General features: G+C 37.8%; 1 protein-coding gene across 1 annotated transcript in view; it reads right to left on the reverse strand.

Moving 5' to 3' along the window:
- The window catches only part of LOC139466723 (branched-chain-amino-acid aminotransferase, cytosolic-like), a 60,690-nt gene extending 49,847 nt beyond the window's left edge, over positions 1-10,843 (reverse strand). The window contains 1 exon segment of the mRNA XM_071248373.1: positions 10,614-10,843. Within this exon segment, the coding sequence (XP_071104474.1) occupies positions 10,614-10,634 (21 nt within the window). The 5' untranslated portion in view covers positions 10,635-10,843.
- Positions 10,844-14,366: the final 3,523 nt, after the last annotated feature.

The raw sequence follows: 14,366 nt of genomic DNA on the forward strand, positions 1-14,366 counted from the left end.
ATGAGGCCTTTTCAAGTCTCTGCCAAGTTTAAGTTTTGTTTGTTGTTTAACGCCGCACTCAGCAATATTCCAGCTATATGACGGCGGTCTGTAAATAATCAAGTCTGGACCAGACAAACCAGTGATTGACATCATGAGCATCAATCTACGCAATTTGGATATGATGACATGTATCAACCAAGTCAGCGAGCCTGACCACTCGATGCCAAGGTGGCTAATATATAAATTGTTATGAATTGACTTTTTCGGGCATGCTTTTCAAACCATATTACCAAATTTGTCCTACTCAGACCTAAACATCAAAGGTCATACTGACAGCAAGGCAACACACTTTTTATTTTTCGTTTCACGGGCCTGATGCCCCAACTGAAAATCAGCCGTTCTACGAAATAAAGTAAACATGAAGAAATTTAGCATGATTTAGTTCTATTTTATCTCCCGTAGTCAAAAAGACCCTCTTATGCAACATAAAATGTTATATATAAATCTCATGTCCACGTCACTATCAGTGATTCAAGAGGCCACCTGCGGTTGTAACTCCACTGCATGAACTGCATAGATAGATAGATAGATAGATAGATAGATGGAAAGAGAGGGATAGATAGACAGATAGAAAGATAGAGAGATAGATAGACAGATAGATAGATAGGGATAGATAGATAGAAAGATAGATAGATAGATAGGGATAGATAGATAGATAGATAGATAGATAGATAGATAGATAGATAGATAGATAGGGAAAGAGGAATAGATAGATAGATAGATAGGGATAGATAGATAGATAGGGAAAGAGGAATAGATAGATAGGGATAGAAAGATAGATAGATAGATAGATAGATAGATAGATGATAGATAGATAGATAGATAGATAGATAGATAGATAGGGAAAGAGGAATAGATAGATAGATAGATAGGGATAGATAGATAGATAGATAGATAGATAGGGAAAGAGGAATAGATAGATAGATAGATAGATAGATAGATAGATAGATAGATAGATAGATAGATAGATAGATAGATAGATAGATGGATGGATGGATGGATGGATGGATGGATGGATGGATGGATGGATGGATGGATGGATGGATAGATAGATAGATAGATGGATGGATGATAGATAGTTAGATAGATGGATAGATAGATAGAAAGATGGAAAGAGAGGGAAAGAGGGAGAGATAGATAGACAGACAGACAGACAGACAGACAGACAGACAAACATAGCTTTTCATTTTTATTTTGTGTGACCTTGTGTGAAAAAGTGTGTCAATGTGTGCTTTAATGACACAGTAATGCATTAGAAAGGCACATCGGACAACATGATAGGATCATTGTGTATTGTTATGAGTTAATATTCCTTGACAATTGTCATGAAATCAAACACACACTGGTGTTTATACAATGGTATAAACAAATCGTGCTTTCCTGTGATGGACAATACACCATTGAAACTTCCTTTTGAAATGTTAGATAAGAGGCAGTGTCGATGCATACAAACAGCATAAAACAGTCGACTGAAATAACCTCATAATCATGATGGACATTGCGTATCGACTTCCTTAAGTGTGATGATGTGACTGCATTGTTCTATTTCAGGATTTGACCCATGAAGATCCAGGGTACAATAGGTCTTCAGCAACCCATGCTTGCTATAAAAGGCGACCATGCTTGTCGTAAGAGGCGACAACACGATCGGTGGTCAGGCTCGCTGACTTGGTTGATGCATGTCATCGTATCCCAATTGCTTGGATCAATGCTCATGATGTCAATCACTGGATTGCCTGATCCAGACTCGATTATATACAGACCGCCGTCATAACATGCATAAAGCTGGAATATTGCTGAGTGCGGCGTTAAACACCAAACAAACAAACTTCAGGATTTTACCAGTCCTATACACAAACAGACTGTGGTTGGTTGGTTGGTTTTTTGTTTAAAGCCGCACTCAGCAATATTCCAGCTATATGACGGTGGTCTGTAAATAATCGAGTCTGGACCAGACAATCACGTGATTAATATCATGAGCATCGATCCACGCAATTGGGATCGATGACATGCATCAACCAAGTCAGCGAGCCTGACCACCCGATCCCGTTAGTCGCCTTTTACGACAAGCATAGTAACCTTTTATGGCAAGCATGGGTTGCTGAAGACCTATTCTACCCCGGCATCTTCACAGACTGTGAATGGACAGGTAACATTTACTGGGGAAGCAAAAACATTAAGCTGTTGGGATCATCAAAGCAAATCTTGCAGATTGCATGTCACATAAGTTGATAATGGAAAGAACCACACTCGAAGTTGTAGCATCAATGACAGGAAAATGTATTGGCAAAGGAATTGTACTGCAATATATTCTCACACAGGTATCTGTATTGGGATATATCAGAGAGCTAAGCGATAAATCACAAAGAACACTGAAGAACAAAGTTCGGTTTATTTCACAATAAAACATTGTTCTATCGTGACGTCATTTCTGGAGATTCGAACATGCCCTCGCAGCTTGATGACCCCCCTCATGGTTAAGTCTCCCTGCAGTATTTTATTGTATGATAAACAACTTCCACTCGTTGTTTATTTCTTAATTATTGAGAGCTAAGATGTTAGATAGTGATTGACACTGATCGTACATGCAGATCCTATTTTCTACATACTGAAATAAATATTCCTCAGCATGCGTGCGTGTACTAGTCTGGACTAATCCAATTTTATAGATACCATGTCGCAGGTTGACATGAATACCCCATTCAGACACAGTATACGGACTCCGAGCTGACCAGTCCTTCATTTAGCCCCTAATACAGAGCGCCAGGCAGGGTGACAACAAGTACAATCTTTCAACGTCTTGGTATGATACGGCCTGTGATCAAACCCTGACCTTCCGCTCTCTGGGCAGACGATATACCACTAGACCACGGGGGCAGTCCGTAGTCATAGAAACAGGAGAGGTAATGTCCAAAGGGAAATGTCATTTGTGAATCAAATTCTGTCCAGATTTTAATGCAAACGACACAATTGACGAAACTTGTTATGTTTATTTACTTAAAAATATGTGTACCACCAGACAGAAAAAAAATTGCAATACGTATCATCCTAGTCTATGGTTAATTTCATTCAATTTTACACTGAAATCTCTATCTACAATAGGCTGAAGGCTTCTGAGCAATTGCAACGACTTCCTTGTTTGTCTGTTTTTTTAATGGCCCACTCAACAATATTCCAGCTACATGACATAACATGACTCACATAATTATATTAATAAACCCACCTACATGAATGCCCCCGATGTCCCATTGAACGTATACGTATACATATATCAAGCGTAAATCGATAAATTATAGCGAGAATCCTGCAAGGACCCTGCCTTGGCTGTACACTGTTAAGGTTTTTCTGGTATTATTTTCTTAAACGGTTACAAAAAAGTCAACACTTTTACTGATCATGTTCATGCATAATTATGTAGCCTACAAATAAAGTCTTTCGTCATTAATTCTAGTTATGGGTCTATTATCAAGAGAGTGTGATCATCATGACTCATGATTTATACATGTATTAATATAGTACAAAATTCATATTCTTCACATACTGAGAAAGACTCAGAACTAAATTATTTATTAACCAGTAAACAGAATGCATTTTAAAAAACCCTACTTTATCATAGACTAAGGTCCTTCTTTGAGATGCATTGAGCACTCAGCAATATTCCAGCTACATGTATATGACTGGTCTGTAAATAATCCAGTCTGGACCAAACAATCCAGTGATTGACATCATGTCAGAGCAGCGATGTATACAACTGGGATACAATGACATGTATTAACCAAGTCAGCGAGCCGGACCACCCGATGGTCGCTTCTTATGACAAGCATAGTTGCCTTTTACGGCAACCATGGGTTGCTGAAGACCTATTCTGACTCAGACGCAAATGGGATCGATGACATGCTTCAACCAAGTCGAGACTGACCACCCGATAGTCGCCTCTCACAACAAGCATAGTCGCCTTTCACAGCAAGCATGGGTTGCTGAAGACCTATTCTGACCCAGACGCAATTGGGATCGATGACATGCTTTAACCAAGTCAGTGAGACTGACGACCCAATCCCTTTAGTTGTCTCCTACGACAAGCAGAGTCGCCTTTGGATTTGAACCTGTTGAAGCGAAATATGTAAAGTTTTAGCTTCAATGAAGAGAAGATGTTTACACAGGATGACTGATGCCAGACAACCGACAAACAGGCGATGAAAATAGACTCACTTGATTTTTAGCTATCATGAGGACAAAAATTAAAATGGTTTGCAATTATTCATAACAATACTCTGCATACAATTTGCATCAAACAGTGTGTCCGAACTGTCATAAGTACAGTGGTTGCCATAGTAACCCTCACAGTATTTCTGTCACAATCCATATCTATTAATCAAAGAGGCCTACAATTAACAGGCTACAATAACTGGATCCTCATTCCCAGCACAATCAATACCCTTTTGTATGAGAGTGTCCATCCTGGGGTTGTCTCAATGGAGGCCAATGGTCAGACCACTGACCAATACAAATGTATCCCCCCTTCAGCGTTGTCCAGTCTCATCATGCTGATGATTTGTTTGTTTGTTGTTTAACACTGCACTTGGCAATATTCACAATACATAACGGCAGCCAGTAAATACACAAGACTCCAGTCATTGACACAGAGCTACAAATAAGCAGCGTATTTGTGTAAAATACCCCCCAAAACAATTCAAAACCCAATTACTTTTAATTACCTTGCGTACAGAAACGCATGCATTAAATGGAAAACGCAATTGTTTGAGCATGCGTAAATACCCATTGAACTTTTTTTCAGCATGCGTACAACGGAGCTAATTTCCGAAACACAATTTACGAGCTAATTTAAGTCAAGCCTATATTTAGGACCGTTATATACATCTAAAACATTATTTCATTTTTTAAAAATCTAAAATGCTTACTCATTTTGGGGAAAACCCCAAATGAGTGACGAATAGATGAGTGAAAAAATAATGGTTACCATGGTTACCCAATGAAAAATGTAATAACCCAATAAAAATAGAAACCTTCGAGTAAAAACTCAATTGCTCAAGAAGTTATCTGGAGCTCTGTTGACATTATGAGCATCGTCCCCTACCATCTTGCCACTATGACCATAACTTGACATGAGGTAGATGGCAACGCTGTACTGTAGCAATTAAATCTGTGGACTAGGGAAAAATTAAAGTTAGTTTCCTACATTTCCTAACTGAAAATGCCATGAAACTGATTCTTTAACATCAACTAATTTATGTACTACTCAAAAGAAGTTAAAGAACACCCAATTCTTTCATATTATTATAGTTAGCATGCAGAAAATGTCAGTAAATATTCCTAAATTGGACTTCCCACTTCACATTATGGGAGTTGTTTATCATACAATAAAACACTGCAGGGAGAATAATCCACGAGCGGCGCAGACCCAAGTGGTTTATTCTCCCTGCAGCGTTTTATTTATAATACACAACGACCATTAGTAGTTTATTTATTATATGAGATATCAACATTATGTACTGCCTCTTTAAGGATGTTGGTAAAATGTACAAGCTTTAAAAATATTAACCCTATTTAAATAATGATGACTCCCCCAATAGAATCCGACCTTGGCAATGTCGGGCAAGTCCATTTTGTGCACAGGTATTTCCCACATATTCTCACAATCCTCACATTGATTACCCGTACCTTTTCTCCCAAAACCGATTGTCACATCTCTCCCAGTTTGGGATGCGATCGTTCGGCCATCGCATTTATCTACATTGCCCTGCTACATCTATGGGGAACAACTCACTAGACACTCCCCTCTGAAAAATAATGTTGTCATACATGACGTCATCAAGCTGCCAGCGCGTGGTCGAATCTCCAGAAATGACGTCATGATAGAACAATGTTTTATCGTGAAATAAACCACGCTTCGTTCTTTATTGTTCTTTGCGATTTATCGCATAGCTATCTTATATATACTAATGACTTTAGTTAATAATAGTTAGGAATCCTAGATAAATGAGGACATATATCAATGTAAATAGATATGCATCATGTCGTATAAAATACAGTCTCTCATAAAGCGATTGGACTTAATTGCATGTACATGATTATATGATTTGTATGTCATATTTAAGAGAGAGACTGTAATAAGCACTTCTGTCTGTCTGTTATGCTAATAGACTACTGCAATGATGGGGCTATGAAAGAAGGTCAGGGTCATGGTCAAGGTCACTAACAGCTTCCTCCTCCAACAAGAATACAGTATCAATCACACTAAGCATTGCTAAGGAATTAAAGCTGTTCATTTTTCAACCCATGGGCTCAAATTAAGAAATCAATTTCGAGTGATCGAGCGAAACATGTGGAATGTGAGAGTATTATGGATAATCTTGAGTATATCAGACAGTCAGTGCTGTGAGTGAGTGAGTGTGTATGAGTGAGTGAGTGAGTGAGTGAGTGAGTGAGTGAGTTTTAACAGTATTCCTGTTATATCACGGCGTGTCAGCTTAATGTGGGAGGAAAGCCCGAAGTGATGCAGGTTTCAGACGTTTACCACTTCGATGAAACCCACGAGCACGGGTATGGTGCTGACAAACCTAGAAACATAATTGGGGTGAACAGGGATTCGAACCCACAATCATAGGTTTCTGGCATGCCTAAGGGACGCAACTCTGCACAGCGAATCGAATTAGCCGACTGGGTGATTAGGTGCCTCACCCTGGCAGGTGTGGGTTCGAATCCCAGACGGGACTCAACCCAAAAAAGTACTAGAATCTGTACTTTACTAAGAAAGTGTTATCCCAAATATAACATTAGTTACATTTGACCACTTTCTAAATGGCATTGTGTATTCATAACTTAAGGCTGGATAATTATATTAATCAATGTTACAGAAATGAATAAAGTATTTATTTTTTGCTTTGTTTCAACACAATGATAAATATTTCAACGTACAACTTGAACACGAACAACAACAAAATAGTTATTTCGCTCTTCAGATCTTTTTTAAGAATAACAGTTTTTCAACATTCTCCAATTTCAAGGCAGAACCCTGAGCAGTAACCTCTTGATCATACCTGTCACTAATGAAACTATTTATTAATTGTTATGCATTTTTTTAAATTCCTATTGATATAATACAATCGTAATGCAAACAATTGCAATACATTGATCATTCCATTGTTTGTACACTCCTTAAAATTTGCTAAAACAATCCATAAACTTAATTTTCAATTGTCCTGAACATTTTTTTGTATGCTCACTTAAAATATTCATAATAAGAGTACTTAGTAGATCTATTATTGCTTTAACATGTTAACTATTATTGAATTGAATATTTCTGAAGCTCCAATCCCAATGAGATTCAAGACAAAGAATTACCCAAAGGCCATGAGATATTAATTATTAGATTTTCCCCACACTACTTAACACTCCACCTAACATCATTTTCCTGTCCATAAATACCTACAAACCAACACAAGTGCTACATGAGTTCCCTGCAGTCTCTACTTGATGAAATATATCATATTATAAAATCCTACTAAACATTTATGCTCTGGGTGAAGCACATCTGCTGACAGCTGATGTACGCAAATACATTTGAATTTCTTTTCAATATACAAAACAAATTGAAAGATAAAATGTCTCCCATCTGTCTCCAAAAAATATTTGATGAAAATCTAATGATGAATTTATTGTTGCCTACTCAGCAAGTCATATTTCAGTTCTATACATGATTTCAAACAGAAAACATTTTTTTAAGGTTTAAGGCTTTGTCATGATTATACTATGTATTATAAGTCCGTAAAGACAGGGCATGAGGCAAAATAGAAATTAGAAACAAATTACAAATAATCCTTGCAAGTCTGACTAAAGTCATTTAAAAAAGTTGTTTGTCTGGCAAACTTATGATGTTAATGATACCCCTAATTATCATATGAGGACAAATTAAAAGCTTCATCGTTTTTTATTCTGAGGGAGTTGATCTTAACACTATATTGAATAGTAATGCTAATTTAACAAAAACTACTTATCTAGATATCTTAAATCAGTACATTCATACATACTTCAGTCCAATAGGTTTAAGCTAATGTGAGACTATAAATCCCGCTTATATATTAATTTTTCTACTCATTACACCAAACTGTTGTCCATGATACTTGCTTTTGTTAACATATTTAGTTTATCATCATGCAATATTTTGTACAATGCCTTTATGAATATAACTTGTACTGGAGAGGTATTAACATAAGCCTTCTTGGCTAATTTACCGATCCAGATTCATTGAATGAAAAATATGATTAAATCAATTACATAAATTTCTCATATGGAACAAATTACCCGGTACGTCGTCTAGACCTTCACTTGAAATACCAGTTTGTTCACCAGTCCTTCAAGCATGAACAAGTCAAGCTGTCTACAATCTAGGATCAAGTTATCAAGTCATCACGTCCATTACCGTATACATGGTATATGTCCACAGATAAGCCAAATTTTGAGGACCAGAAAAAAGATTCTGTAGAAAGGGATCGGCTTATCCAAGGGATACACTTTCATGGTAGTATTGTTCAGATCGTGATCTGTCAGAAACTTCGCCTGAATGACGGTTCGATAGATTACAACTTCCCAAAAGTTTGGAAGTTGCCACAACTACAGCCACTATTGTTATAAATGATCAATAACGTTATTATTTATACACCAATGTTGTCATTATCAAAAACATTTTTATGCCTGTTACTATTTCCGATCATAAGTTTTCAATTGAATGTTCAAAGTTTATCGTTCTTCATAAACTCCACGATCTTTACATATAACAATATAATCCACAGATGAAATCGCCAATAGCTATTACGTACATTGCGTACATTTTGCGAAGTTCATGAATTTACAGTGAACAAGTATCTACCTTTATTGAAAGAGGCAAATAAACAACTGAAACGGCAAGTTATTCCGTTCGCCATTTGCCATGTTTGCAAAAACATGTGATCAGCTGTTTCCTGTGACATCACAAACTGTGAACACTGTGATTGCTTCCTGTTGTTTAAAAAGCAACACGGTTATCAAGGAAATACACATTTATCTCATGAAATATCTAAGCTGAGAGGTACCATATTGTATCATGACTTTGCTGTTTTGTTTCAGGCCTATTACTTAGAAGACTACGGCAGTCTATGCCAAACCTTTTGAGTCGACTGGCCAAATTTTTATTTCAGCATTATTTTCAGTCTTAGTATATGGACGAGTACAAGTTGATCTTACTAGGCCAGAAGACATTTGACTAGACAGTGGCTTTGGAAAAATGGATAATGTTGCTGACTGCTATTGTGTTACCATGGTTACTTGACCACTCATGTAGGAAGCCGTTTTGAACCTAGTTAGTTTGACCATGAGTGAGTGAGTATGGTTCTACGACGCTTTTAGCAATATTACAACAGGGAACATTGGAAATGGACCTCATACATTGTGCCCATGTGGAGTATCGAACCGAGGTCTTCAGCGTGATGAGCAAACGCTTTCATCACTGGGTTTCCCCACCACCAATGATAAGACAAGGATCCGATCAGTGCCTGTTGTCTAATTAAGTGTAAGATATGAAATATTCTCGAAATAATAATTAAGTAAAAAGTAAAAGCTAGTTCATAGTTATCCGCAACTGAATCATATTATATATATGTGATAGCAATAGGGGGTCTAGCCATATGAGGATTGTAAGATATTCTCAAATTACCCGGGGGCACGGGTGACCCAGTCGTCTAAGGCGCCGAGATTCGCTGAGCAGAGTTACGTCCCTTGGGCACGCCAGAAACCTATGATTGTGGGTTCGAATCCCGGTTCGCCCCGATTATGTTTCTAGGTTTGTCAGCACCCAGGTTCACCGAATTGGTAAACATCCGAGATCTGCATCATTTCAGGCTTTCCTACCACATTAGGCTGACACGCCGAGATGTAACTGGAATACTGTTAAAAGCGGTGTTAAACCCAACTCACTCACAAATTACCCTTCTGTATGACTGACATGTGATTGTGACATGGCTTCTTCCATTTACAAAATTCTCAGAGAAATGAGCAGAATGTCTGATAAGTGAAAATATCATTACCCTTACATAACAAAGCACATCTTGATGCCAATATAACTACCAAATAACTACATGCCCGAATAATACTTTTGTTTTATGCTGCAAGTGTAATTACAACTTTGGCAATGTGCCAAGTGCAGAGCCCTGTAACCGTCACACTGAAAGTCAATGAAACAAGTCCTTTCGGGGCGCCGTAACCTTCCGATTATTCCCAAACATTGACAAACCTGTGTTCCTCATCAACCCGCATACCTATTAAAATGATCACACCATTCAGTAAGAATAAACAAACAAATCTGATAAGAACAGTACGAGCCGCCGCGATTTGCTCGAGTCGAGCCTCAGTCCACTGAAATAACATTAGGTCACATAATGTGTACCCAGCAAACAGACGAACAATAAGATAGTGTATCTAGTTGCCTGTCAGTCTACGCAACAACACATGCTACTTGAAACACAATTCAAATGCGATATGAGGGCACTAGATAATAAAACATGTAAACACATATTCACCTGTCCTCTCAATGCCGCCATCTTCGATTCGTTCTTGAAGGGAGGTCACTCTAACCTTTGGCGTGTGGTTTGGTGGACTGTACGGGTGAATGAATAAGACAACAACCTGGCACCGTTCCCATTTACTGGAATTTATACGGAAACATTATCACCGCTCCTTTGTTTTGCGACATAATCGAATTGTTTCTAATGAAGGTGTGTTCAACACTGTTTACAAACACCGCACGTGTCAAACGTTATCTGCATCCGGGTCAAGTCTTCAAGCAGAAGACTGCTGTCATGAATCAGTACCATATTCGCCGTAATAAGAGCCACGCTCTAATAAACGACCTGGGCGATATTTGCTAATATATTGGCCAGTGAACAATCCCAATTAGCACCCTTCCGATTGATCAACGTACACAAGACTTATTTATTCGTGTATAATACGCAATCGTGTGTTATATGCACCCTTAATTACGGGCAATTAAATTCTGGAAAAATATATCTGTCGTGTATAATACACACAGAGTTTCTTTTGTATCATTTCAGGCTGTCAGCATAAACCACACAATTTACGATCTTTCAACTCTTTCACCAAAATTATATTCTAATAAGAGCCCCCTATTTCTATTTTTGAGAGTGACCTGGGCGCTTATTACGTCGAATACGGTATTAGTATTATTCTGAATTCATTATATACCAAAGCATTGCCAAAACAAACCAAAAAGAAGAAAACAAGAAAGAATTGGTTGTGTCGGCACATCTAACGTGATTCCCAAAACAATTCATGTCATTATAGTGATATTTATATTCAAGATTCCCAATGTGCCTATGGTCTCGCATCAGTATCATATTGCCTATAGTCAGTTTGAGTTGACTACAGTAAGTGGAAATTGTTATACACGCCACGTGTGAAATTAGAACATTCTCTCCGTATTATTAAAAAAACGTCATTGCTTTATTGATATAGATCTAGTTTGCAGACGGATAAAGTGTTATTTAAGGATTTAGATTGAAACTTGCCGAGGCTGCCATTTTCGAGACTGCCAATAAATCCCCTTTTGTGTACGTAAACACTTCCTATATCACCCGTAAAGATCTGGGATATAATTGCTTTTCAGCAACCCTATGCGTGCCGTAAAAGGCGACTATGCTTGTCGTAAGGGGCGACTAACGGGATCGGGTGGTCAGGCTCGCTGACTTGGTTGATGCATGTCATCGATCCAAATTGCGTTGATCGATGCTCATGATGTCAATCACAGGACAGTCTGGTCCAGATTCGATTATTTACAGACAGCCGTCATATAGCTGGAATATTGCTGAGTGCGGCGTTAAACAACAAACAAACAACCGACTTTCTATGTACCCGGTATGTTTATGTTTACGATATTTGTTCAGCAATTTAAATTCAAATTGCGCTCTTTTAATATAGGAACGTGTTCTATAAGGTTTCGTGTGTGATCGTTTTTCCGCTTTTGTGAATTCTGATATGTGTTTTTTGTGTACACTAGGATTTAAATTTTAGAAACAGCTTATGTTAAATTATTCACAGTCGCCTCAGGCTTGGCTGCAGCCATCTTAACGCAGATCCGTATAATAGACATATTTTCGATACTAAAATTTGTAACTGTGAATATTATACCGAAGATGCTTTACATTTCGGTTTTTGTGTGTAAAGATTACTTTGTTCTTCGAAATGAAGTTTGTTTACCAACATGGTTACTCCTTACAAACAGTGCTATATGGGAAATGATTTTTTGTGTAAGTAAGATTAAATCCAAATATAAGATTCTATTCAAAATTTCATATTTAAAACCAGCAGATTCTCAATTAAGCAAATGAATTGATTAAATAGCTTGACATTTAAAACAGTATAATTCATTTGTTACATTCATCCTTCACTGATGCATTAATGTATCGTGCATTATGTGTAATTGAGGGTATTAAAATAAGCGATTAGCTTGTTTTCCAATCCATTATCATATTTTGGTGAAGTTAAATATGTTTTAATTATTTGTGTTACATTGTATTCGGGGCGCCCCCCTCTTTTTACTACGGCTGTAATTATCACGGGATCGGGTGGTCAGGTTGCTGCAGACCCGTGAAGATGCCGGGGTAGAATAGTTCTTCAGCAACCCATACTTGCCGTAAAAGGCGACTAACGGGATCCAGTTGTCAGGCTCGCTGACTTGGTTGATGCATGTCATCGATCCCAAATGCTTAGATCGATGTTCATGATGTCAATCACTGGATTGTCTGGTCCAGACTTAATTATTTTTACAGACCGCGGCCATATAGCTGTAATATTGCTGAGTGCGGCGTTAAACAACAAACAAACAAACAAACAAACAAATCAGGTTGCTGCATGTCATCGATCTCAATTGCGTGGATCGATGTTCATGATATCAATCACTGAATGGTCGGATCCAGTCTCGATTATTTACAGACCTCCGTCATATAGCTGGAATATTGCTGAATGTGGCGTTAAACACCAAACAAACAAACCAACTATACGGCTGTATACACATACGGTAGTGATACTAATTGTGATCTACATACTAATGTATGGATTTATATATCAATAATTTCCCCAACGGTTCGCATGTTCAGAAAAAAACGATAAACCTTTTGTTGTGCTGTCTAATAAAACACATGGTTCATGTGTATACATTAACTCCAAAATCATCAACACAACAGACGGCTGTTGATATGGATATTAAGTATGCAGATATACATGGCGGAACGAACTGTTCCCCCATAACGATATGGACGTTGAACAGTTAACATTTGTCACAGATTTTAGTGATTCTAGATATATACATGTCATGGCTGCACGATAATTACTACTAATAAGCCTTATGAATAAAATATTCATTTAGACAGTAATAAGTAGGTAGCAGTGGTTAAAGGAATTTTGCTTTTAATTGCTTGGTTTAATCTGCTGATCCACAATTTCTAAAGACGGAATAGGATGAACAGTTTTAATAAGTGTCCTTTTTCATTCCCGATTAGTTTGTTGACTACTTTATTATAATCAAATACACGACAAACAAACACAAACAAATCAACAGTGTAGGGCAGCAGATAATTCTGTGACTTTGGATTATAAAACTTTTTTTCTTTTTCTTTTCACCCGACCAACAATACTAATCTGAGACTCAAATCCACCGTGAAGATCGGGGTTATGAGTGGCCATGCGTGTCATAAGAGGCGACTATGTTTGTCATAAGAGGCGACTATGTTTGTCATAAGAGGCGACTATGTTTGTCATAAGAGGCGACTATGTTTGTCATAAGAGGCGACTAAGCTTTTCATAAGAGGCGACTATGTTTGTCATAAGAGGCGACTATGTTTGTCATAAGAGGCGACTATGTTTGTCATGAGAGGCGACTATGTTTGTCATAAGAGGCGACTATGTTTGTCATAAGAGGCGACTATGTTTGTCGTAAGAGGCGACTAAGCTTTTCATAAGAGGCGACTATGTTTGTCATAAGAGGCGACTATGTTTGTCATGAGAGGCGACTATGTTTGTCATGAGAGGCGACTATGTTTGTCATAAGAGTCGACTAACGGGATCGGGTGGTAAGGCTCGCTGACTTGGTATATTGTCAAGCTGTAAAAACGGTAAACGAACTGGCAGCATGCAGAGGTGCCAAACTGTTACCGTTTCTTTCACAGTGCACCGTATTTGTAGAGATAGAAAAAAACACCCTGTAAAATCTTTCGATTTCAGGCAAACAGTAAATGTCTCGTAATCCAACTGACAGTACT

Source organism: Haliotis cracherodii, unplaced genomic scaffold (assembly GCF_022045235.1).
Source record: "Haliotis cracherodii isolate W230 unplaced genomic scaffold, xgHalCrac1.p SCAF_19, whole genome shotgun sequence".
NCBI lineage: Eukaryota > Metazoa > Mollusca > Gastropoda > Lepetellida > Haliotidae > Haliotis > Haliotis cracherodii.